Source organism: Sesamum indicum, linkage group LG10 (assembly GCF_026168435.1).
Source record: "Sesamum indicum cultivar Baizhima isolate 11 linkage group LG10, ASM2616843v1, whole genome shotgun sequence".
In the NCBI taxonomy this organism is placed as follows: domain Eukaryota; kingdom Viridiplantae; phylum Streptophyta; class Magnoliopsida; order Lamiales; family Pedaliaceae; genus Sesamum; species Sesamum indicum.
This window is the reverse complement of record NC_142666.1, coordinates 620,573-643,803: the sequence shown is the minus strand read 5'-3', so window position 1 is coordinate 643,803 and position 23,231 is coordinate 620,573. Positions and strand designations below refer to the sequence as shown.

Below are 23,231 nucleotides of genomic sequence, written 5' to 3'. Positions count from 1 at the left end.
AATTCTCTCTCTACTCTATATTTTTTTTCCACATAAAAGGTCAGATAAGAAAACCTAAATTTAGAAGGGCAAGGAAAGTCCTTTGAAAGTGATGATTCCTATTCCTAAAAAATTCGAACGTATACTCGCCTCTACTCTAGGGTTCGTAAGACTGACTACAAATTCAGATTCTTGATAGTTTATAGTCTCTTAGCTCACTAAATTTTGAGAAAATTATAGTTTTGGTAGATCGCATAGAATATGGGGTCATTTGTCATTTTTATTTTTACATCACTTCCCCCCCCCCCCCCCAAAAAAAAAAAAAAAAAAAAACCCCTCCAGTGCCACTCACATGAAGACGCCTGATTTAACGAACCACATGCAACACAGATAGAAATTTTTCATTACTATGGTATGTTTTCAAGCTATTTTTTAAATTATAGTACAAATATTGCAAAAAGCCCTAAATTATGGAACAAAAATTTGCAATTTTCTCCTAAAGTTTTAAGTGTATATTTAATTTATTCTTTATTATGTTATTTAAGTTCTTTGTAATTTTTCTCTCATATAAATAAGAATTCCTGAAGTTAGTGGAATTCAAAATAATTTAAGAAAAATAATAATTAATATAAAAACAAAAGCAGAAGGCAGTTTATCATAAACACAATGCAGCAACTTATTTCAGTAACAATTATCAACTACTTTGAGAGAGAGACTGACATTAAAGGGATGCAGGAGCTGCTTCATTTCTCACCATAATATTGTCTTGCTTTCTTTTTCACGTAATATGAGTTTTAATTATTGCATGGTGCTGGTGCACGCATCTCAAACAAGAATCCCCTGATCTCAGAGGCTGAGATCCTTGATCCCATCCATGTCTGTTGCCCAGAATCCTAGGGAATACGAGAAGGATCAAATTCCCCCGTTGCTGTTGCCCAAAACCTTTGGGACCAATTTCCTGCATCAAACTTTAAACTAAACATATACCAAATGCATTAAATCACTAAATATCGACTTCACAGGCTCAGAATCGTCATAACTTAATTGGCAAAAATGACAATAATCTAAATCTGATTCTAGTAAGCCCGTCGCCTTGGGAAGCTTACTCTCAGTCAGTTTGGTAAGAAAATGGCTCAATCTTTTAAGAATTGTTCCCAAGGAAAAAAGAAAATGTGAAAGTTTCTTCCTCATGCTACAACAGTAAGACAGGTTTTCCCATTACCATTTTTTTTTTTTTTTTTAAATCTACTCCGACCTATTGATCTTCCTCATATGTTCGAAGCCCTAAGCTTTGCTACAAGAACCATTGCCTCCATTTTGCTGCTGGTTACAGTCAACTGTTTGAGCATGTTGATCTACTTCTTCTTCTTTGATTTGTTGGAAAGAGACTGAGTGTATGCAGTGCCCTGAACATGGAGATGTAGATAAGCAAATACACCATATCCAGCTAGCTCCATATGAACCAAATGAATAGGGATAAAATAGAACATTTCAATTTAAAGAGTATGTCTACTGGCATACAGACCTGCAGCCACTCATCCATTGAGGCATCAGTTTTTGCAGTTCCAACTTCGACCTTCGTGACCCTCTTGGTTTTCTGAATTTTAAAAGAGATGAGAAAATTTTGATTCAGAAAGAAACAAGACTTTGCATGCAATGATAAAAGTACAAATTGGTGCATCTTAAGGTCAACATTACAGAGCTTAACACCACATTTTGCAGATTCAAAGATCATATTATCATATGCCTATAAATCAAATCCAATTGAATTTTACTTCTGACACACTCATGCACATTCACCATACCGCAAGTCCCCCCCCCCCCTCCCTGGAAGAGAGACAGACAGACAGAGAGAGAGAGAAAAGAAACTCCATTTCAGGCAGACTTGCTACAACGTAAGCATCAGAAAGAAAACCTCCAGAGTTTGTTGTTTGGGGGGTATTTCTCTAATATTATTCAATGCAATCAGGGGTCCAGTATCTTAAGCTATTTATTTTCATTCATATTGCATAGAAAAACCAATCGAAAATCACAAACAAATTATAATACGTTGTGCTCATCACCTTGGATAAATTTTGAATTTGGCTGCGTATCCAAAACCCAAGAAGTCCAAGGAGGGCCACACCAAGGCAAAACAAGAACACTGACTCGACACTGAACAGGCCACCTACTTCAGTAACTTCAACTGTTCCATTGTAGAAGGTACTCTGGTAAGGGTTCTGGTTGATCTCATATACAATAGTCCCCACAAGATCAAATTCACCCGGCTGTACAATGAAGAAAGAGAGCAACAATTCACAAATGAATCCACATACTTGGATGGAGCAGGAAATTCAAATGGTGGATCTCTACATTTCTACAAGCTTACCTGTAAGAACTTGCTTACGGCAAATATATAAGGGAAAGTTGCTTGAGCTGATGGAGGAACTGATGCATTTCTAAAAGCCTGGTAAATCACAATGTAAAGCTCACTATCAGAAATCTCCAAGACATCATATTGGACTGAAATAAGGATTTAAATTTACAAGGCACTTCATGATACAATATTTCAGGATAAAGGCCATATCTGGTGAAATCATGAAAGCCTAAAAGTAACAGTAAAAAGCTAAAACCAAGAGGTTGCATTAAGCTCCTCTGTTAGAGGGGGACCTAAGTCATACAAGGTAGATAATTGCGCCAGAAACAACTAACATTTATCAGAATCAATAAGCATATATGCAAAATGAAGCACTACAACCAATCAAGAGGAATACAGGAGATTTCAGAGAGGAAATCAGTAAACGAAAGAAGCTCAGCAACATAATTTGGAGATAATTGACCACATAATAATATTCAGATGCATTCATTTATACTTCCAAATTGTTGTTTAGCATATAGACTAGTGCTTGTCGGTGAAATGTTTTAGTGCAGAAAACAGAGAAAAGAAAAGTAAGCAAGAAATACCTGGGCGGAGAGATTCTGAATCAGGTATCTGTGATCAAAAGGAAGATAAACACTGGCCTGGATTGCAATAACATTAATACTTGATTCCCCTGAAATTATTAGCAAACATGGCAGTTTTGAAATTAGCTCTTATGCCTTATATAGAATCATAGACCTAAAAAAGAAAAACAGCTGACTACCACATGGCTACAGGTCATGCATGAAATACAAATTAAAGATAGAAAAATGACAAGGTGAGCAGATCATAACTAGGATTGGTGATTAGAAGAGTAACACTTGGCACAATCATTTAACAAAGGCTTACCCTCATTTTTAATTCCAACAAGAAGTTCACTTTCTTCCCCAGCTGCTATCACTGGAAAAGGAAAGGAGCTAATTTGAGAGGCAATACGGTCATAGAGACAAACAAACAAGAGGAGAATAACGAAGATAAAGCTCACTAAAGCACAAGGGGCAACAAAAGTCCAACAGCAATAACTAACCTTTTGAGGGGTTTTTGGGGAAAACACAAACAGTTTCCACTCCTGGAGCTGGATTAAAGCTTCCACCACCAAAATCTTGGACATCCTCCCCAACAATCCCAAGATCTCCTTCGTCAGACGAATCAACAACTTCTGCATCAGGATCTGGCTCACATCTTGTAACTATCAAGCAGAAAAGTAACTAGTGAGCATATAAGGATTTATTTTCCAATATGGTGTGCTTAAATTCAATTGAGCGTCGACCATTGGATGTTTGGAACCACTAATAATTCACAGGTTGGAGTAATTCAGAGTAAATTTTTAATCTTAAGTTCAGGATCAATCAGAAAAAATGAAGAGCGATAACAAAGTTAAAAAACAGTTTCCCTAAATTAAAGCAAAAAGCATGCTTCTAACTTCTAAATATTACTTTTCACAACGTAAATAGCTCTGAATTTAGAATAAAAACTCCAACTTTATTGTAACTTTCTCAAAGGAAGACAATTCTCATTTATCCTTCCAAATTTCTTCCAGAGGATAAGTAGCCAATTGCGTAAGGTCACGGAATCATCACCATGCACTCAAAAACGCTAAACTTACATAACAACATTAATCCCACATCTGGCATCCAGTCCAGTCAAATGCACAAAGCCGCAAACTAGAAAATTGAAACGCATAAACGAACAACAATCAAAGTAAACAAAAACAAACCATAACAATCTTGAACAATGAAAGTGGAAAAAAATAAAATATAAAAACTCGATCTGATCTAATCCATCATCGGGCATATCGAAATACAAGAAGACCCTAAACCCACAGAAAAATTCAAGAACCAAATCAAAATTTTCGTGCATGCCCATGACTACAAACATAGAAAGTAATTTATAACTTCGTCAAAAAATAAGTGCAAAATTTGCCTCACAAAAAATTCAATCTTGAATAGACATTGAGCATTGAAACTGAAATCGATCTAGATCTGAGATGCATACCTTGAAGAAACGAAGAGGAAAAGAGGAGCAGAGTTAGGATCAAACAAACCCTAATTGTCATCTTCATCTTTTTTATTATTAATTGCCCCAAAAGACACAGAAGAAAAGAAGGAAGTGTTGTGAGTGTGGAACCAACAGAGAAAGACTTTTAACGCGTGGACTAAAGACCCATCGGAAGGTCAAAATGGGGAAAATACTTCAGGGGCATGAAATCTAAATTTAATGTTTTATGGGGGCTAAATACGAATATTCGTTTATCTTCTACGAGTGATGGAGGTGATCAAGCAACACGAATGGTGGGACAATGTAAAATTATAGATACATATTTTATGTGTGATGTATACGAAAAATAAATATAGTAATAACTATGTACATTTTTCCACTTATCATTTTTTTTTGTGGATTTATCATCTCAAATTTATAAAATTTATATTTTATAATATATAATTGTATTTTTATCGAATTTTATTCAAAAGAAAATATCACATATATTATACATGTGATATTTAAAATATATATATATGGGTAAAAATATCACATGTATCAATCAGAAAAATGATTATATATGCAAAATACAAATTTAGCAAAATTGAATACGAAAAAATTAGATGACGAAGTATAAAACGGGGATAATTTGAATGGCAAAATATAATTTACCCATAATTATATAACATAACCACTGAAATTATCAATTTAAATGTTTCATGTTAGTGGTTAAGGATAAGATCTCATAAATAAATTCGAGTTTCATTAAATTTATGGATATTTGTCATTTTATGTGGATCAATGTATTAATCGAATAGACATATCATTTAATTTATAAAGATATTGATATAATCATATACTTATTAAAACTATCAAATTATAAGATCAAGAATTAAACTCCTTTGAATTTGAAATTATCCAAATAAATACAAGTAATTTATTATTAGATATTTGAAATCCATAATTTCTTCGTCTATATTTTTATACTAATATAAAACGAAAGATCATCTACAATAAAAAATAGTAAGTAATGATACTGTTACATTATTTTTTAAATATGACAATTGTATCCCTAATTAGATAATTCTTGAAATTAATTATAATTACTTTTTATTATTTAATAAAAGTGACTCATCGTCATTGAATACCACTACGTTAGTTCATTTATTATGTTGATATACCTTAAGTTGGTTTCTTTTATTTTATTTTTTTCTTATACATGTGATTTATTGATTTGTATATTTTATTTTTATTTATAATATATTTAAAATATAAAATAATATTTATCATATGCATGCAGAAACAGCGTGCGACAACAGTTAATTAATCAAAATGTAAGCTTAGATTTTAATTTCTTTAAATATGAAAAATATTGAATTAACTTTTACATACAATATTCACAAATGAATAAAGATATTGAATTGTATTTCTAAATAAATAAATGATAATACATTAAAATTAAAAATTTAAATAATTTATAAATAGAAAAACACAAAAGTGTTTTTAATATAAAGATAAATTTAAATTACTTTACTAGCTAATATACCTAGAGAAATGAGTGCAATTTTGTCATAAAGATAATCAAATTGTACACTTATCTAAATTGAATGGGAAAAAAAATAATTTTTAAGTATTACTAGATATCAAAAGAAAATCTAAATTATATTTCCCATTAACTTATCCAAATAGAATATGATAAATCTTTTGGATAAAAATAAACATTTACACTCTTAAGTAATCTAAAAAATATATAGTTTCTTAAGTTGCAAAATAAAATTCAAAAAGACTATCAACTCATATCTCGAAAGAATTCAAGAACGTATTCGAAGATCCCTAGTCGGATGGTTTGTTTAATATCTCTACAGACATGGCATTTACTTGGATAGTTTTTATGTTTATATTTTATTATGCATAGATTAATCTTCATGGTACGTCATTTCTGTATACATATAATAAATAATATTTCATGCTTTATAAATATGTTATAAACAAAAATAAAATATATAAATCAACATATCACATTTCAAATTAAAATAAAGAAAGAAATAAATAAATAAATGAAAATCAACTTAAGGGCATTATTGACACAACAGAAAAATCAGTGCAGTTGTGTCAGAAACCACTGTTTGTGTCAGAAATCATAATAAATTATGTAGTTTTGAGATTATAACTGTAATATATTTTAATTTTATAGGACAAAAAAGTATGAATCCCATCAAATACGAAACAAAAAATATAATGGCCATATCGTATGAGATCAAAACTAAAAATCTTATGCAAAAGATTGTCCCTGAAAGATACCACTCATATTTCTGAGTTGGATTGTATATCTGCAGAAGGAAAAAAAGCATTTATCAACACCACTTTGTCATTATCTTAACTTCATGGATAATTTTAGTAGGACAAATGGTTGGGGCAGGTTCGCTATAAACACAAAGTTGAGGGGTTATTTGATAATTCGATAAAAGGCGTACTGGAATGGGATAACGTTAAGAATTCTCCACTTCCCAACCAGTGCAATGCGATGTCGTCTAGGCAAAGCACTGGCCTTAGCAGATGCGACACCCACAGCTTCTGCATTCCCCCAATCTCTGATTTCAATCAATAATAAATTCTGAAGAGTGTCTTCGCCTATGGATCAACTGAATCCCGACTCGCTCTTTCAGTCCATTCCGAGCTCGAGCAATTTCCAGCCTTCGCCTGATGCTCGCGGGACCTCTACTCGTCCCCATCAGGATTGCAGGTAAAAACCCTTGGATTGAGTTGCATTTTATTTTCTCGATTTGTATTTTTTACATGTTCAAAATCGGTGGAATTGTTTGCATAATCGTGCTTGTTCTGCTAAGGTGAAAGATGTAGCATAACGAGCTCCAAAATTAAAGATGTTGCTGGTAGTAGTTTGGGGGTTCGGGGTGATTATCGATTGTGTTCTTCTCGCATTCGCTTTAGAAGTCTTAAGAAAATAGATTTTGATTGGTTATAGTGTTTGAGGTATTGAGAAATTGAAGCCTTACAGTTGGAACTAAAAGCACCTCAACAATGGGATTTTGTGTAGATTATCCTCACATCCAATTCCATTATTTTAGTTTAGGCATCCAAAAGACACTGATTTATTGGCGGTTAACTTCCACATATTTGGGTGTTTGTGATGGTTTCTTCCTGCAACCGGCGGTGACATTGCTGAAGCAATTATTTTCAGATCTGAGTGTAATTTCAGACATTATTTAGCTTTAGTCTCAGGGAGATGCTTCATTCAGCTCAAGGCATCACAGACCAAAATGGTGAAAACATTTTCATATCCATCATTTAAAATGACAAGTTGCTGAGTTTAATCATGCTGCTTCTATCTCAATAGACTTAAAGAAATGTAAATTGACTGTTATTATGTCATTTATGTTTATTAATGAAGCTAAGGTGATGCTTTCACTAGTACCATTCTCGGAGTACCTCGTCTCGCTTTACCTACCTAATTATTAATTTCTTTGTGACTTTCTTGCCTGTTTGTTGTTGACTAAGGATGGAAGGAGAAGCAAAGGATTCAGTTACTGCAAGGAAAGTTCAAAAAGCTGACCGTGAGAAATTGAGGAGGGATCGTCTGAATGAGCAATTTATGGAGTTGGGAAACGCCCTTGGTAAAACTTTTTCCTTGACTATGACATTGTGAGGCAACACCAGCGTTGGTTGTCCATGAGTGCATCATCTTATTTATGTTCGTACTGCGTGCTGCTAGTGGTTTGTAAACTAAAATTTAAAAGTACTGCATGGAGGAGCTCGCGAGAGCTGTCACCTCATCTTAGAGGATGGCTTCTCCTTGTGACCTCCGTAGAAGCTGATTTCTTATAAATTTGTTAGAAAGAGAAAAAGAAGGAAGATGAGCAAGAAACCACCACGATATTCACACCCTTGACCAGTAGGAAGAATTTTACTTCAATTTGTTATTTTCCACAAAATGTAGCATTCCATTTTAGTGGCTTAAAGTACTGGGGACTTACCAACTTAAGTTCTTGTCTAGTTGACAGTTATTTTGCATGAACATTTAATTTAATCACGGATTATTCACATAATAAGTTCTATGAGGCATTGCTGTTCATTTCAACTGTCATATCTTTGTATCTTAATGCTAGATCTTTGGTTAAGTGCTGGAACTTTTAGCCTTGGTGGTGAAAATCTGGAAATTTTTGACGTCGGTCTTGCCATTATTTGCAGATCCAGATAGGCCTAAAAACGACAAAGCTTCCATTCTCACTGATACAATTCAAATGCTGAAGGATTTGACTTCTCAAGTTGACAGATTAAAATCTGAGTATGCAGCGCTCACTGAAGAATCTCGTGAGGTGATTCTTTTTAAAGGAATTGTTTATTACAGTGAGACCATTTGAGACAAGATTTCACTAATTCTTTCTTCTTCAAGCAGCTGACTCAGGAGAAGAATGATCTCAGAGAAGAAAAGGCATCTCTTAAATCTGATATTGAGAACCTTAACGCGCAGTACCAACAGAGATTGAGGGCCATGTATCCGTGGTCTGGGATGGATCATTCTGTTGTCATGCATCCATCTTCTTATCCCTTTCCAATGCCAGTCCCTATTCCAACTGGACCAATCCCCTTGCATCCATCCTTGCAGCCATACCCGTTCTATGCGAACCAAAATCCAGCAGTTGTTCCTAATCCATGTTCTACTTATGTTCCTTATATGATCCATAATACCATGATCGAACAACAATCCACACAGCATGTATCTCAAGTCATGCAGCAAGGTACCAGGTCTCATGTTTCAAGCAAACAAGATCATAGAAACAGATCATCAGATGGGGAGAGTAGAATAGAGAAAAGCGATGATTCAAATGACATTACAACTGATCTAGAGCTTAAAACACCTGGATCGACATCCGAACAGGTGAATAAAAACCACTTAGTGTTGTAGGGCATCATAGACTGTTCTATAAAAAATTTTGAACTAATTTTGGAATATTGGCATTATTATGCAGGACTCCTCGTCAAAGCAAAGAAAATCGAAAAAAATTGTCAGGAAGGAAACCAGCATTACAGATGGAAGTTCTTCTAGCGGATGTTCCTCAACTCATAGTGTGCAGGCTATCTCATCTAACAGTGTCGCCGGTGGCAAAAAAACAGACGACTGACAAAGGAAAGGGAAGTATACTACTATATCATTGGAGGATTCTGTACACAGGATAATTTTCCCTCTTATCTTTGATCATTATATTGCTCTACGTGTTATGTTTGATGCTGATTTCATGGAAAGATCATACATCAGCAAATGTTCCATGTCAAAATTAACCCAATTTCTTCACGTATGCCACTTTAACTTGCTCCGTAGCTGAACCTTTTGCTTGGAGATTCCTCATTGTGAGTGATCTAGGCAGAAAATGTGAAAAATACTTGGTTTCTTGTAATATATATGTATTTGATACCTATTTCAGCACATGAAAACGATCTGTCGTCTTTTTGTTATTTTTCCCTCTTTCATTTTTAACTGGAACAAGACGTTGGGAGCTCTGCAAAGCAGACATTGAAACAACAAAATGCAATTTGGGATGCCTTTAAGGTGTAATTGCTTCTGCAGAAAGAAACACGCCCACCACCTCATCAGTATCCGCTTTCCCTTTTTAACTTGCTGACTCGTGGGTGCACATCATTGGTAACCCCCGTTCTATCCCGTCGTGTTTGGCCTTCTCTGCCGGGAAGAGCGAACGACACGCCGGCGATTTGAAGTACGCTGGTGATAACGACATAGTTAAGATGTTGTATCTATATGATTTTTGACATAGTTAAGAAAAAATTAATGTTTAATTTTTAGTTGCAGTGAAGTCTTTCATTAATTTCTTCAAACATTTTGCCTACTTCCCAAAGAATTTTAAAATTTATTTGCAACATACTCGGTACATTTCATAATTTGGAAAAAAAAAAAAAAGAGAAATAAGATTGAATTATTTATTTTAAATTTTATTATATTTTTTATTTCATTCAATGTGTACACACTATATATATAAAGATGATATATTATTTTATTTGAAGCAAAATTTTATATATAAGAAGAGGTAATAAGATTTTATAAAATTGAATTTGATTTTCTCGTGCGTATTGGTGTTTCACGCTCCTCGTTTACGCGTGGGACAGAGTGTTAGGTGTAGCGGCTATTACCATAAATCCCAACGCCACATCGTGGTGGGACGGGGGGGGGGGTCCTAATCTCTGGATTCCAGATAGTCCGATAGGACTGCTCTCACTGCGGCATTAGAATATACTTGACAGTACGAAGCAGAGCAGGAGAATCTAGCAATGGCGGTTGTGTCCACTTCACTCGGCGGCGGAGCCGTTTCTAGCCACATGACACACTTCTCCGGCCTACGTAGATCCTTCCTCAAGCTTGACAGCTCAAACTCCGACTCAACTCACTCGTTGTTTCGTGACGTCAATTCGCATCTCCGTCTCGTCTCCTCGAACAAAGGCTGCCGCGGCGTTGTTACTATGTCTGGCTCCGGCAAGGTTGCTTTCGTTTTTACCCGTCGTGTTTGGTTTGATAGCATTTCGGATCTGTAAATACTTTTACCCGTTGCATGTCGGAGTAGTTTTCAGTAAAAAGGAAGTGTTTGTGGAAATGAATAAAGAACTTTAATGACATAGGTTCCAGAATCCAGAAAAATGGAGATTGAAACGAAGAGAGTAAGAGGAAATGTGAAATTTATATACTTGATTGAAGGTTAGAGTAGTTTTGGGGAAACCAGTGACGAGATTCTCAAGGAAATAAGCTCATTTTTCCTCTTATGGTCTATGTTGGTGCGATAAAAGTATTGGTGGACATTCCATGTCCTATGTCTGATTGTTGTTTTTCTTTTTGCTTGCAGTTCTTTGTTGGTGGGAATTGGAAATGTGTAAGTATCATGTTATCATCCCACTCCTTTTATTTCTCGTTCTGTTGATTGCACTTCTACCTTTACTGGCTACCACTTGCAGCATGTAATTAAAAATTGTGATGCATTGCTTTTGTGATAGTTTGAGAAGTGATATGGGAGATAATCCGATCTTTGAAGTGTGGTGATCTGCGCTGAATTTGTTCATGATTATCTTACATTGTGATCATATCTATGAGACTGATTTTTGATAAATTTATGCAATTATAATGAGGGCGTCACAAGTTTCAATTCAGAGGCACCTATCTGGTGGCATCCACCTATAACAAGATCTGAAGGAAAGATGAGAAGTAGAGGAACATAAAATCCGCCAAAGTTGCAAGCTCTTTCAGACTTATGATCATTTATTAACGCTTTTGCCCTGTTCTTTCCTTTCTTTGAAGATAAATGTTTGGATTGGTAATTAATTAATGTTGACTCTTGTTTTCTAGTTTTACCTTTTCCTTACTACCTTCACCTGTGTCTTACAATTGTACTCAGAATGGGACAGGAGACTCCATTAGCAAGCTTGTTTCTGACTTAAACAGTGCAATATTAGAATCTGATGTTGGTGAGCTATTTCTTGCTATCAGTATCTAGAGTCATTGCATCTGAATAAACTGAGTTTCTGTGCTGTGATTGATCCATCTAATTTTTTTTCCCTTCAACCATTGCAGATGTTGTTGTAGCACCTCCATTTGTCTATATTGACCAAGTAAAGAACTCATTGTCTGATAGGATAGAAATAGCTGCTCAGAATTGTTGGACTGGGAAAGGTGGTGCTTTTACTGGAGAGATCAGGTATTTAATTTCTGTGCATGATTATGGTGATTTGCATTTCTGTTGCAAAATGATGAACTACCATTTTTGTTACATGAAAGAATTTACACATCTTTTAATTGTTTACTAGAGAGGATATCCTTATGTGCTTCTGTTGGCCTTAGTTCAATTTGGGAGTAATTAACTTATTTATCAATCTGATATAATGAATGGCTAGCATCTGCACGATTTTGATCCTAACCTGATTTTTCTTCTATCTAATAGAAAAAAATTCTGAAAATATAATCTAATTACATATTTACTGGTTGTACTATGTTTTAATTTATTTCCATATACTTAGCAGCATTTTTGCTGCTATTTGTCCTTAATGCATCGGTCCAGTTCTTGGTGCAATCTTTTCATGGTACTTTCAATGATTTAATGATATGATCTGGTGAATAAGTATGGGATAAAAATTAACCTCTGATGTCGTTTAGTGTGGAACAATTGAAAGACCTTGGTTGCAAGTGGGTTGTTCTGGGACATTCTGAGCGGAGACATATAATTGGAGAAGATGATCAAGTAAGACTGAAAGATCTTATCATCAATTCGTTAATAAGGAAAAAGCAAAATATTAGTTTGTCTGATTTGACAATTTTCTGTTTCTAGTTCTTGTAAGATCTGATCTATGTTTTGATGCATGATGAACTACTATCTTGTGCAGTTCATTGGGAAGAAGGCTGCATATGCCTTGAGCGAGGGTCTAGGGGTAATAGCCTGCATAGGCGAGTTACTAGAAGAAAGAGAAGCTGGAAAGACTTTTGACGTTTGTTTCCAGCAGTTGAAGGCTTTTGCTGGCAAGTTTAGACACACACATGCAGACACCATGGTCCTTATAAATGAATTTTGTATTATAACATATTGATTAAGTATGTGCCATTTTGCTGGCTTTTCATGATGTGCAGATGCTGTTCCAAGCTGGGATAAAGTTGTCATTGCTTATGAGCCTGTATGGGCTATTGGAACTGGTAAAGTGGCCACACCAGAGCAGGCTCAGGAAGTGCATGTAGCTGTTCGGGACTGGCTAAATAAGAATGTATCGGCAGATGTTTCTTCTAAAACACGTATTATTTATGGAGGTGTGTAATTTTCAGCTTCAATTTTGTGATTTTGGCAAATTCTAATATTTTATCAAGTGGACTAATCATACTTATAACTAATCAAAATATTGTTGAAGTTCTTCCAAAAATTAAGCTCAGTTGTAGCTCATAAATGCAACTGGAAATTGCTCGTATCCTCTGAAAACTCTAAAATTTCTCCACAGGTTCGGTGAACGGGGGCAACTGTGCTGAGCTCGCAAAACAAGAAGATATTGATGGATTTCTTGTGGGTGGTGCTTCACTTAAGGTATTATTATGCTGGTCAATATTTTCAAGTACAGTTTGTGAAATTGTGTGCCTTTGTTTGGTTCCTATGCTTTATTACTATATTGTGACTAATGTACTTATGGCTTAAATCTGCAAAGGGGAGACTCTTTTAGGCAAGAATTACGTGAAATGGAAACATGTACAGCAACTTGCCTCATGCTGAAAAGTTTCAGTCACAAGTCAGATTTAAGAATCTTCTGAATAAGTTATACATTGTGTTCACAGCGAGCTGCTCAAATCAAAATTTTACGACTCTAACCGGCTAAAAGTTAAACTGGGTTTACGTGACCTGCTCAAAATTAAAATGGGAAAACCAAGTCTAGTGCACAAACTTGGAGGTTTGAACCTGACTTCATCCACAAAACTTAAGTTGTCAGGATACTGAACCTGTTCAATGATATGGCTGTAACGGAGAATGAGGTCCAGTAACAAAATAGGGTATCGTAGAGTTGGAAAATGTGAGCAGATGAGCGACACATGTGGGTGGGTGCAATTGATTGGTGATGTAAGGATAAGAGCAAGGCAAGAAATGTCAGGATTGTGAAATGAGCTACAGTATGAGCAAGGGTTAGAGCTACAATATTGGTGATGTAAGGATAAGAGCAAAGGCCAGAAATGTCAGGATTGCAAAATGAGCTACAATATGAGAAGGACTTGTTGACGAGATTTCCTGGAGTTTCAATGGAAGAAGACCCTGTAATGCTAATAATGCCAGGGGAGAAAGATGTTGATTGCAAATACTAAAGTTGTTGGTAGAAAGAGAGAAGTGAAAAGCTGTTGAGTGTTGCACACCAGATTGTAAACATATAGGGGATGTTGTCAACTTTTGTACAACAGGAGGCAATTTTACATTTGACTTGAAGTTGCTTTCTAACTAACAATTCAGGTTTTCTTGCATGTTTGTCATGGGGATTTTGCATCGGTATATCTTTTTAAAACTATTTTCTTTTCTTATGATGGGTTGACGCACGTGCTTTTTCTTTGCTTGTAGGGTCCTGAATTTGCCACCATTATTAACTCTGTAACTTCCAAGAAGGTCCCTGCATGATTTTTTGGATCAGCACAAGGAATGGCTCTGAGAATCAATTCTAGCGGAACTATGCTAACAGCCATCCCCTTCATGTTAGGCCACCACTTCTCTTGTCCTCAATTAAACATCTGAAGTGTGTCATTTTCATTTCATCTGTTTGATCAACCTGGGATCCCCGTTATGTAGCATATATATGCACTTCAATACTAGGCTTAACTTTGTTAGGGCTTGAGCTGAAAATTTTATCACGATTTGTAACGTTATCTCCTTTTGTCCGAATATCATTCAGATAAAACGAGGTGCGCCTCCCCAATTTTGAAATGGTCGAGTGAATTTCTATTATTTCTAAAAGAAGGTAGACCCTAGTTTTATTTCAGAAGTTGTGCTTTTGGCTAAGAATAACCAGAAGTCATGTATGCCTCATTCCTATATGGTGATTTTACATCTGCCTCAAGGTGTGTCGCACTTACTCCACTGAACAAAAATCCATGTGTAGGCATTGTGTTCTCCAAGACCCCAACTTTTTTTCTGCATAAGAGAAATTTCCATGTCAGATCATTGTCACTCCTTTTATCCTATCATGACTCAAATTCATTAGAGCTCTGACTAAATATTGGAATCCACATCTTGAGTAAACTGCAATTCAACCGTAAAGCAGATTGAGAAGAATCCACACTCAAAGCATATATGCTCTACCCATCTTCCTACTAAAGCAATTTCCACCTTTCCCCTCCTATATGTGCATACCATTCATCACGATTCTGAAACCAGAGGAGAATAGAAAGTGTTGGGAAACAATAGAAATGGGTTGGGTTTACACCAGAAAAAGAGGCCCAGAATGGAAACAAGGCTGGACAGACCAAACCTTGTCATCCATCTCTGCACCTCCTCTTCCTCTAATGGCCATTTTCACCATCGTCATCTTCTTGTTATCTCTGTCTAACTACAATGCATACAAGGAGCAAATGCATTACACCATGATCAACTTCAAGATTCTACTATTCTTGGTGCCCGTTTTGCTCATCTTTTTCATGCACTCGAGCTTACTCAACTCTGGGGGGCGGCTCAACTTCCGGTCTTCTTCACCGGTCAGGCAGCAGGTGAGGCAGGAGTTGGTTCGTGGGATTTCAGGATTCCCATGGGCGGTGGCGGTTTTGGTGGCAGTGCTGCTCGTGCTGGTCTCTTACCAGTCATCATTTCAATCCAAGTGATTTCCCATTGCCAGATCTGATTAGCGTGAAAAATTCTTATGTAAGTTGGATGTGTATGAATTCTATGGCTGTAATGTGGCCTAATGCAGTTAGTTTGATGAGATGAAATCATTTTAATTACTGAGTTCATGCAGTTTGAGTAGTGAGATGAGGGTGGATGTGTTTTTCACTTGTGTTAATGGTTCAATCACTTTGTGCTGGTGTCTTGCAATAACGAATAAACATTGAAGACACCGCAGATGAACCGTGGGACGCATTTTTTACGTCCGAATCCATCCAAATTCGATAGGAAACTCCAAAAAAGCCAACAGTACGTATAAATTACAATTCACTTAACGAGTTACTTCCAAATAAGCTTGGTAGAAAGTATTTATAGAATTTGGTAATTTAGGTAAGTGGAACAAACTTGTCTATTTTCAGGAGACCTTTAGGGTGTTTTTTTTTTTTTTTCTGACAAAATTGCAAAATTAGTATTAAAGCAAAGGAGGGTGGTAAAATTGGCCCTATTTTCAATTTTTTTGTCAATATTTAACATAAAGTTGCATGCTCAGCGCACGTGTCGTTGAGTCAACTGGGCGTAACATTTTTATATTACCAAACTATCCCTGTCTTTAAATTATACATATTTTAAAAAATATAATATATTAAGGAATATGTATATATAAAAAAATATGAAAAAATATAAAATATAAAATAAAGATAACTCGCCGACGAACGAGAGATTGGTGGTGGGTGGGGGTGCCAAAATACTCGCCATGGATGAGCTTTCCCAACGATGGTAGATTCGCGTCGAGAGGTGGTCAGACGACGGAGAAAAAATCAACAGAAGTTGAGGGTGCGGATTAGGTTTTCTTGAGCAAAAAAATAGATATAACTTACCAATGGATTGAAAATTTTCGGTAGGTGAGTTATTAATATGTTCGTTGTTGGACGGGCTTTCCAACGGTGGTAAGCTTGCATTGGGAGGTGGTCGAACGTCAAAGAAAAAGACGATAGAATATGGGGGACACGGGTTAGGATTTTTTGAACAAAAATTGTGATAATTCCTCAATGGATTGAAAATTTGCGGTGGGTGGGGTATCAAAATGATCACTGGACAGATTTTTCTATGGTGGTAAGCTCGCACAGAGAAGTGGTCGGAAGGCGAAAATATGAGAGGAGAAGAAAACTAGATATAAGATATATTGATACAAATATATATATATTTAAAAAAATATAATTATCTATATATTAGACTAATATATCTTAGTCTCCCTCAAATAAATATGTATATTTGAATCAACTAATGCTATTTTGACCCTTTCCGTTAAGTATTGACGAAAAATTAAAAAAGGGACCAACATTACAATTATTTTTAATTTTTTTAAACTAAAAATAAATTTTCATAAATCACGGGATTGAGAAGGACACCTATCCTTTTTTATGAAACTAAATGTGCAATTTAGCCTCGACATAAAGTTACATTTCCTCTCTTAATTTTGTCCACCGTTTCCGCCTATTGCTCGAACTTATACACTAGATTTTTCATGACTTATGAAATTACGAATAGTATCATTGATGTTTATTTCTATTTAATAAATAAATTCATCTGTTAATCAAAATTCTTGAAATTTGCTATATCAGCCAAAATAAGAAAATTTTTATATTTATCTCGAGTGATTTATTATAGAATAATTAAATATTTTCTAACCAAATTATTCGAATCCAACTCCACACGCCAATATACCAAATTCTAATTGAATTAGTTAGGTATAAATGAAGAATTTTTGAAAGAAGTATAAATATAATTTTAATTTCCTTTTAAAAAAAATATAATTTTATATTTTTGGAGTGAATTTAAGTCGAAAAAATTAAGTTGAGAACGATCCTAAAATAGTGGGAAGAAGAAGCACGATTTATGATCTCAGAGCTAATCGGCTTGTTTTAGTTTTCACTTCTTATCTATCTATGTATGTTGTACTTTTGAGTAGTTTTAAAAGATTTTAGATACCTTTTTTCCCTGTCATTCTCAGATGTCTGTTTTCAGGGGACACGTGTACAACTCCAGACACAACTCCCTGCGCATTATTGTTGCCAAAGCCCGAGTCCCCATACAATATCACCTGTCAATTTGAGTACTCAAGACTTGAAGAGAGAAAAAAGAAAAATCTTTTCAGCACCCCTTCACCTTCTCCCCGTGAGTTGTGTGTTCCAGCTTACACACACACAACACACACTTACATATACGTAAATGTAGAAAAACATGTGTATAAATCCAACGCCCTTGTGTATTTTTTGGTTCTTGATGTATGTGACATGGTTTTGATTCATATTCTTGGACACTTAGGAAATGTCATCGGAGATTATTTTGGTTTTCTTATTGTTATACGTTTCAGTTATTTATTCGTTCTTCACCGGACAAGAATAAGTTCATGTAAGTGGAAAGAATGCGGTTTTAATGATTTGATCGGTGTGTTTTGATACATGCGTTGGTTGATTTGATTGAGTCCTTGATTGTGGTTGTTGCATGTTTGGATGTCATCGTTTCTTGATTTTTCTTGGGAGGCATGTGGGGTAATGGATCTTTTATTGTTCTTGATTTTATGGTACTTTCTTGATACTTATTGTTTCTCGTTCTTGGTTTTCGTTAAGAATGTGAAGAGGGATATAGGAGAAGAGATCATCTGGAAAATCAAGAAATTATGAATGTCTCCATGTTTTTACTACTGTTTTTTCTGTTTCTTGATCGTAATTTGTTGCAAGAAATCAGGGTATGCTCTGTTGTTAAGATGCTGCGTGATATTTTGTTTATGGTTGCTGATCTATCCTTGTATTGTGTGTGTGTGTGTGAACGAAAGAGTTTATTTACATGAATCTTGAAAATGCAGATCACTGAAAACTCGCCAGTGAGTTACTGGGTGTTGAGGGTTTGCAAGAATGTCCACGCTAACAGTGGATACGGTACAAAATGGTCTTATTAGGAAGGTCGATTCATCAGCCAGTGTGCATGAATTAGGAGAATATGAAATTTCAAGGTTACTTGATCGACCTAAAAATTTGAATTTGGACAGACAGAGATCATTTGATGAAAGGTCTCTTACTGATTTGCCATCAGCGTTATCTCCGCATCCACTTCCTAGACCAGATGTCTTCTGTCGAGCTTTTGACAATGCAGACAGTCTGTATTCACCTGGTAAACGGTCTGGGTACAATACTCCCACGTCTCAGTTTGGCCATGGCATGGCCTTCGAGCCACATCCGATGATAGGTGAGGCTTGGGACAATTTAAGACGATCAATGGTTTGCTTCCGCGGTCAACCTGTTGGGACAATTGCTGCATTAGACAACTCTGAAGAAAAACTCAACTATGATCAGGTGAAGGGCTTAAAAACCAGTACTCCATGTTGAAAATTTATGGCTGAATTTCTTCATTAGCAGCTTGTGTACTTTAAATTTCTTTGAAAATTTGATTGGAACTGACTTCAGAAACGAGTATAAATTGTACACAGTAATGCATGAGTCCAAATGCAAGCAATATTTGGGGTTGCTGTTGGTTGTATAAAGATGATAGTATTAGAATTTCATGGTTTATTAGCATGGAGGGCTTAATCCTGAGAATCTGAGTTCTCGATCCAAACTGAAATCAAGTTTATGGAAAACACGGATTAGATGTTTTAGGAAAATATTAATTTCATTGAAGACAATTTGTCATAAACCATTCCGCAATAAGGACAGGACAAAATTATTTGGTTGGGGTATTTTTGAACTTGACAACCTTCCCCTCCTCTTCTGATCTTTTCATTCGCCCTTCTTCCCTTGATTGCATAGATATTTTTTATCCTTTATCCCAGACATGAAACCTGAAATGGATTTTCATATCATCTGCCCCGCTTGTTTATTGAATAATGTAAGAAAGGGCATTTAGACTTGTTCACGTGGTTACTGAAACTTTGAACTTGCAGGTATTTGTTAGGGACTTTGTTCCGAGTGCATTGGCATTTCTAATGAACGGCGAACCTGACATTGTGAAAAATTTTATCCTGAAGACCCTTCGCCTTCAATCGTGGGAAAAAAAAGTTGATCGGTTCCATTTGGGAGCAGGTGTTATGCCAGCCAGTTTTAAAGTATTACATGATCCTATCAGGAATACAGAGACATTGATAGCAGATTTCGGCGAGAGTGCAATTGGAAGAGTGGCTCCCGTCGATTCTGGCTTTTGGTGGATTATATTACTACGAGCATACACTAAATCTACGGGAGATACTTCCTTGGCTGAGATGCCTGAATGCCAGAAGGGCATCCGCCTAATCCTGAGTTTATGCCTCTCAGAAGGATTCGACACCTTTCCAACACTTCTTTGCGCTGATGGGTGCTGTATGATTGATCGTAGAATGGTGAGTTTTCCAGTCTCTGTTAAAGTTGATGGTCATTAAGCTGTATTTATGTTGGGTTCAAGAAAAGCCATGCATGTCGTTTCTATGAACATGCCATTGAAACAAGAAAAAATTAGGAGGATTAGCACTTGTGAGGCAAGCCCTTTCTTTCCTGTGGCAAATTTTAATTTTTTACCTCTTACTGTTGGCAGTTCAATGTTCCTTGTCCACCAGAAATGCAGTTACCATGAGTTTGCATTAGATTTTTTTTTTTTTTGTCTTCACCTGGCATATAGCTTACCAGTATATACCACTAAAATGTTGGTTGTAAGAAATCAGTTTAAGTTTTCGTTCCTCCCTTTTCATGTCCTGATGAAGTTTCTTACTGCGTGTTGCGTTTTGCTAATACTAGGGTGTTTATGGATACCCGATCGAGATACAAGCACTTTTTTTCATGGCTCTAAGATCAGCCATGTTTTTACTGAAGCAAGATGGTCCAGGAAAGGAGCTTATAGAACAAATCGTTAAGCGTCTCCATGCATTGAGCTATCACATGAGAAGTTACTTTTGGCTGGATTTAAAGCAGCTTAACGACATATACCGGTACAAAACTGAGGAATATTCGCACACAGCAGTCAACAAGTTCAACATCATGCCTGATTCGCTGCCAGAATGGGTTTTTGATTTTATGCCTCTGAGTGGAGGATATTTTGTTGGGAATGTTGGCCCTTCAAACATGGATTTCCGTTGGTTTTGCTTGGGCAATTGCGTAGCCATCCTTTCATCCTTAGCAACGCACGAACAATCAACTGCTATAATGGATCTTATCGAGTCACGCTGGGCAGAGTTGGTCGGAGAAATGCCGCTCAAAGTTTGTTATCCGGCTATCGAGAATCATGAGTGGCGCATCGTTACCGGATGTGATCCCAAAAATACTAGATGGAGTTACCACAATGCTGGGTCATGGCCAGGTACGCAATTTTACCAAAGTTGGCTCTGTCGGATTAGTGCATCATAAAGACATGAAAAAATTGATAGCCATACATAGTAACCAAGTAGTTTACAACCTTACTTGTATGACTGGATACAACCATACAACACAATTATTTCGTTATGGTTCTAAATTATAACACAATATTCCATCAAATTTCTGTATATTACAACATGTACTTGATAGAATGGGGAGTCGTTTTACCATAACTATAGAGACAACTATCTTATGTATGGTTAATTATCGTGGCTACAGTGCTGTTGTGGCTCCTGACAGCAGCATGCATCAAGACGGGGCGGCCCCAGATTGCTAGGCGTGCTATTGAACTTGCTGAAACCAGGTTGTCGAGAGACAGTTGGCCAGAATATTACGACGGAAAGGTTGGCCGGTTCGTCGGGAAGCAAGCTCGTAAAAACCAAACGTGGTCGGTCGCAGGCTACTTGGTCGCCAAGATGTTGCTCGAAGATCCTTCCCATTTGGGGATGATTTCGATCGAGGAAGACAAGCAGCTGAAACCCGTCTTGAAGCGATCAGCGTCATGGACCTTTTGATGATCTCAAACTTAAGTCTCTTTTTTTTCTGCTAACATGTTTGAATTAAAACATTCCATTAATTTCTCAAAAGAAGATTGGATATAATTTGGAAGAGAAATGAGGTATGTAGTGTTAGGAGCAGCAGAGAGTGTAGGGATTTTGTTTCTGGTTCTTGATGTGATGAAAACTTTATAGTTTTGTATTTGAGTTAGTAATAACTTGATTCTTTTAGGCTGTCTGAAAAACAGTGTCTCAACTATTAGTGGTGGCGGTGGTGGGTGTTGGATAATGGCATGATAAGGTGGATTCCAAGTGCAACAGCTCCCTTTTATTCATTTATATTTTCATTTGCTCCTTTTGTCTTTGGTGGCTCTATTAATTTTCATAATCTTTTTATTTTATGATAAATTATATCGATACTTTTTATATAATTTGTAAAATTACAAGTATATTTTTTCAAGACGTATCGTTCTAATTTCACCTCAAGGTGGCTTAGTAGCGTGTTGATATAATTTAATTTACAGCTTTTACCGTTTGTGAAAGACAACGCGTGTTGCTGTAATTAAACATAATTTTAAAAATTATTGCAATTTATTTGTACAAAAATTTGCAAATTTGGATGAATAAACCCTAGTTGGTTATATATATATATATGTGGTGAGATTTTATGACAAGAAAGATGGTATTTTTTTTTTTAAATTAATATTTGTATCATGCTATGAATTTGAAATTTGAATTGAAGTGGTTGTATTAAGTTGTGCAATTTTATAAGAAGAATAAATATGGTTGGTATAAATGAGATTTGAGATTTGTAAGTGTGAAGCACCAAACTCTTCACCTCCATTAAAAAATATAAAGTAAATCTCGGTGGAGCTTCTTCCCTTATTACTGCGTGCAGTACACTCAATTGGAGCCCTTTTTTTTTTTAATTATTAATTAAAATAAATTAATTGTATTTATTTTTATCGATCAATATATAATAAATTACAATATCTGATAATTAATTATAAAAATCAGTACAATAATTATACGGTTATCTTAATATCAAATAAATTAAATCTAACAAACACCTATTGTGCAGCAGAAACAACACCTATCATGCAATAGAAACAACATCTTACGCATATGGCGGGTTCGAATCTATGACATCTAAAGTCACCAAGGCTCAACTTGGCTAATTGATCTAGGCTTCATTAACACATTCAAATAGCAACACCTATACCGTGCAAGTCAATTTGTACTTGCATAAATTATTGATGATTAAATCGTAAACGCTATTATCATCATGTGTTGATTCAATGATTCACATATCTCATATTAGAGTTGTAAATGATTCAAATCTAATCGAACACATTATTATTCGAACTCATTTGAATGATTATCGAGCTTCAAAAAATGGATTTGAATTGGATTTAATTATGAATTAATCGAATTCAAACCAACTTTAATTAAATCAAAATATAAATTATATTTAAGTAATTTGATATTTTTAATACTTTACATTAATGAAATTAAGGCCGAAAATAACCTAACAAAATATTTTGTTTGATTTTGATATGTTAATTTTAATTAAAAAAAATTATATTTATTAATATGAATTAAATATGGAAAAAAATAAATATGTATTTGGATTTGGTGTTATTATTTGTGGTAAGTGATT

At 35.5% G+C, this 23,231-nt stretch overlaps 4 protein-coding genes and 1 pseudogene across 5 annotated transcripts; 4 read left to right on the top strand and 1 right to left on the bottom strand.

The window, feature by feature from the left end:
* Positions 1-948: 948 nt before the first annotated feature.
* Positions 949-4,532, bottom strand: LOC105172937 (translocon-associated protein subunit alpha). The gene is made up of 8 exons (XM_011094559.3): positions 4,373-4,532; positions 3,405-3,566; positions 3,227-3,277; positions 2,923-3,011; positions 2,348-2,425; positions 2,043-2,246; positions 1,505-1,576; positions 949-1,385 (listed from the first exon to the last, which is right to left on the bottom strand). Exons 1-8 carry the CDS (start codon positions 4,437-4,439, stop codon positions 1,335-1,337), a joined length of 774 nt encoding a protein of 257 aa, XP_011092861.1. The 5' UTR covers positions 4,440-4,532; the 3' UTR covers positions 949-1,334.
* Positions 4,533-6,854: 2,322 nt separating this feature from the next.
* On the top strand, positions 6,855-9,829 carry BHLH121 (basic helix-loop-helix (bHLH) DNA-binding superfamily protein). Its single transcript, XM_011094560.3, has 5 exons — positions 6,855-7,100; positions 7,874-7,989; positions 8,564-8,691; positions 8,772-9,254; positions 9,346-9,829. Exons 1-5 carry the CDS (start codon positions 6,991-6,993, stop codon positions 9,496-9,498), a joined length of 990 nt encoding a protein of 329 aa, XP_011092862.1. The 5' UTR covers positions 6,855-6,990; the 3' UTR covers positions 9,499-9,829.
* Positions 9,830-10,528: 699 nt separating this feature from the next.
* LOC105172939 (triosephosphate isomerase, chloroplastic) lies at positions 10,529-14,805 on the top strand. Its single transcript, XM_011094561.3, has 9 exons — positions 10,529-10,864; positions 11,224-11,250; positions 11,770-11,839; positions 11,946-12,069; positions 12,525-12,609; positions 12,752-12,884; positions 12,993-13,166; positions 13,352-13,434; positions 14,446-14,805. Exons 1-9 carry the CDS (start codon positions 10,658-10,660, stop codon positions 14,500-14,502), a joined length of 960 nt encoding a protein of 319 aa, XP_011092863.2. The 5' UTR covers positions 10,529-10,657; the 3' UTR covers positions 14,503-14,805.
* A 134-nt stretch (positions 14,806-14,939) lies between these two features.
* Positions 14,940-15,824, top strand: LOC148785167 (uncharacterized; annotated as a pseudogene).
* A 1,953-nt stretch (positions 15,825-17,777) lies between these two features.
* Positions 17,778-21,932, top strand: A/N-INVB (Plant neutral invertase family protein). 2 transcript variants are annotated; one of them, XM_011094563.3, is made up of 5 exons: positions 17,778-18,108; positions 18,563-19,049; positions 19,637-20,068; positions 20,460-21,018; positions 21,294-21,932. In XM_011094563.3, exons 2-5 carry the CDS (start codon positions 18,612-18,614, stop codon positions 21,587-21,589), a joined length of 1,725 nt encoding a protein of 574 aa, XP_011092865.1. In that variant the 5' UTR covers positions 17,778-18,108; positions 18,563-18,611; the 3' UTR covers positions 21,590-21,932. The 2 variants fall into 2 exon arrangements, with proteins under 2 accessions (XP_011092865.1, XP_011092866.1); XM_011094564.3 differs by having other exon boundaries at positions 17,787-17,871.
* The last annotated feature ends 1,299 nt before the right edge of the window (positions 21,933-23,231 follow it).

Coding starts and splice junctions, on each gene's coding strand:
- LOC105172937 (XM_011094559.3), bottom strand. CDS start 4,439: ATGAAGATGACAATTAGGGTTTGTTTGATCCTAACTCTGCTCCTCTTT. Junction 2,426..2,922: donor TTCAGAATCTCTCCGCCCAG/GTATTTCTTGCT, acceptor GTGATTTACCAG/GCTTTTAGAAATGCATCAGT. Junction 1,577..2,042: donor AAATTCAAAATTTATCCAAG/GTGATGAGCACA, acceptor TTTAAAATTCAG/AAAACCAAGAGGGTCACGAA.
- LOC105172939 (XM_011094561.3), top strand. CDS start 10,658: ATGGCGGTTGTGTCCACTTCACTCGGCGGCGGAGCCGTTTCTAGCCAC. Junction 11,251..11,769: donor TTGGTGGGAATTGGAAATGT/GTAAGTATCATG, acceptor AATTGTACTCAG/AATGGGACAGGAGACTCCAT. Junction 13,435..14,445: donor TGGGTGGTGCTTCACTTAAG/GTATTATTATGC, acceptor CTTTGCTTGTAG/GGTCCTGAATTTGCCACCAT.
- BHLH121 (XM_011094560.3), top strand. CDS start 6,991: ATGGATCAACTGAATCCCGACTCGCTCTTTCAGTCCATTCCGAGCTCG. Junction 7,101..7,873: donor CGTCCCCATCAGGATTGCAG/GTAAAAACCCTT, acceptor TTGTTGACTAAG/GATGGAAGGAGAAGCAAAGG. Junction 8,692..8,771: donor TCACTGAAGAATCTCGTGAG/GTGATTCTTTTT, acceptor TTCTTCAAGCAG/CTGACTCAGGAGAAGAATGA.
- A/N-INVB (XM_011094563.3), top strand. CDS start 18,612: ATGTCCACGCTAACAGTGGATACGGTACAAAATGGTCTTATTAGGAAG. Junction 19,050..19,636: donor AAAAACTCAACTATGATCAG/GTGAAGGGCTTA, acceptor TTGAACTTGCAG/GTATTTGTTAGGGACTTTGT. Junction 21,019..21,293: donor CAATGCTGGGTCATGGCCAG/GTACGCAATTTT, acceptor TCGTGGCTACAG/TGCTGTTGTGGCTCCTGACA.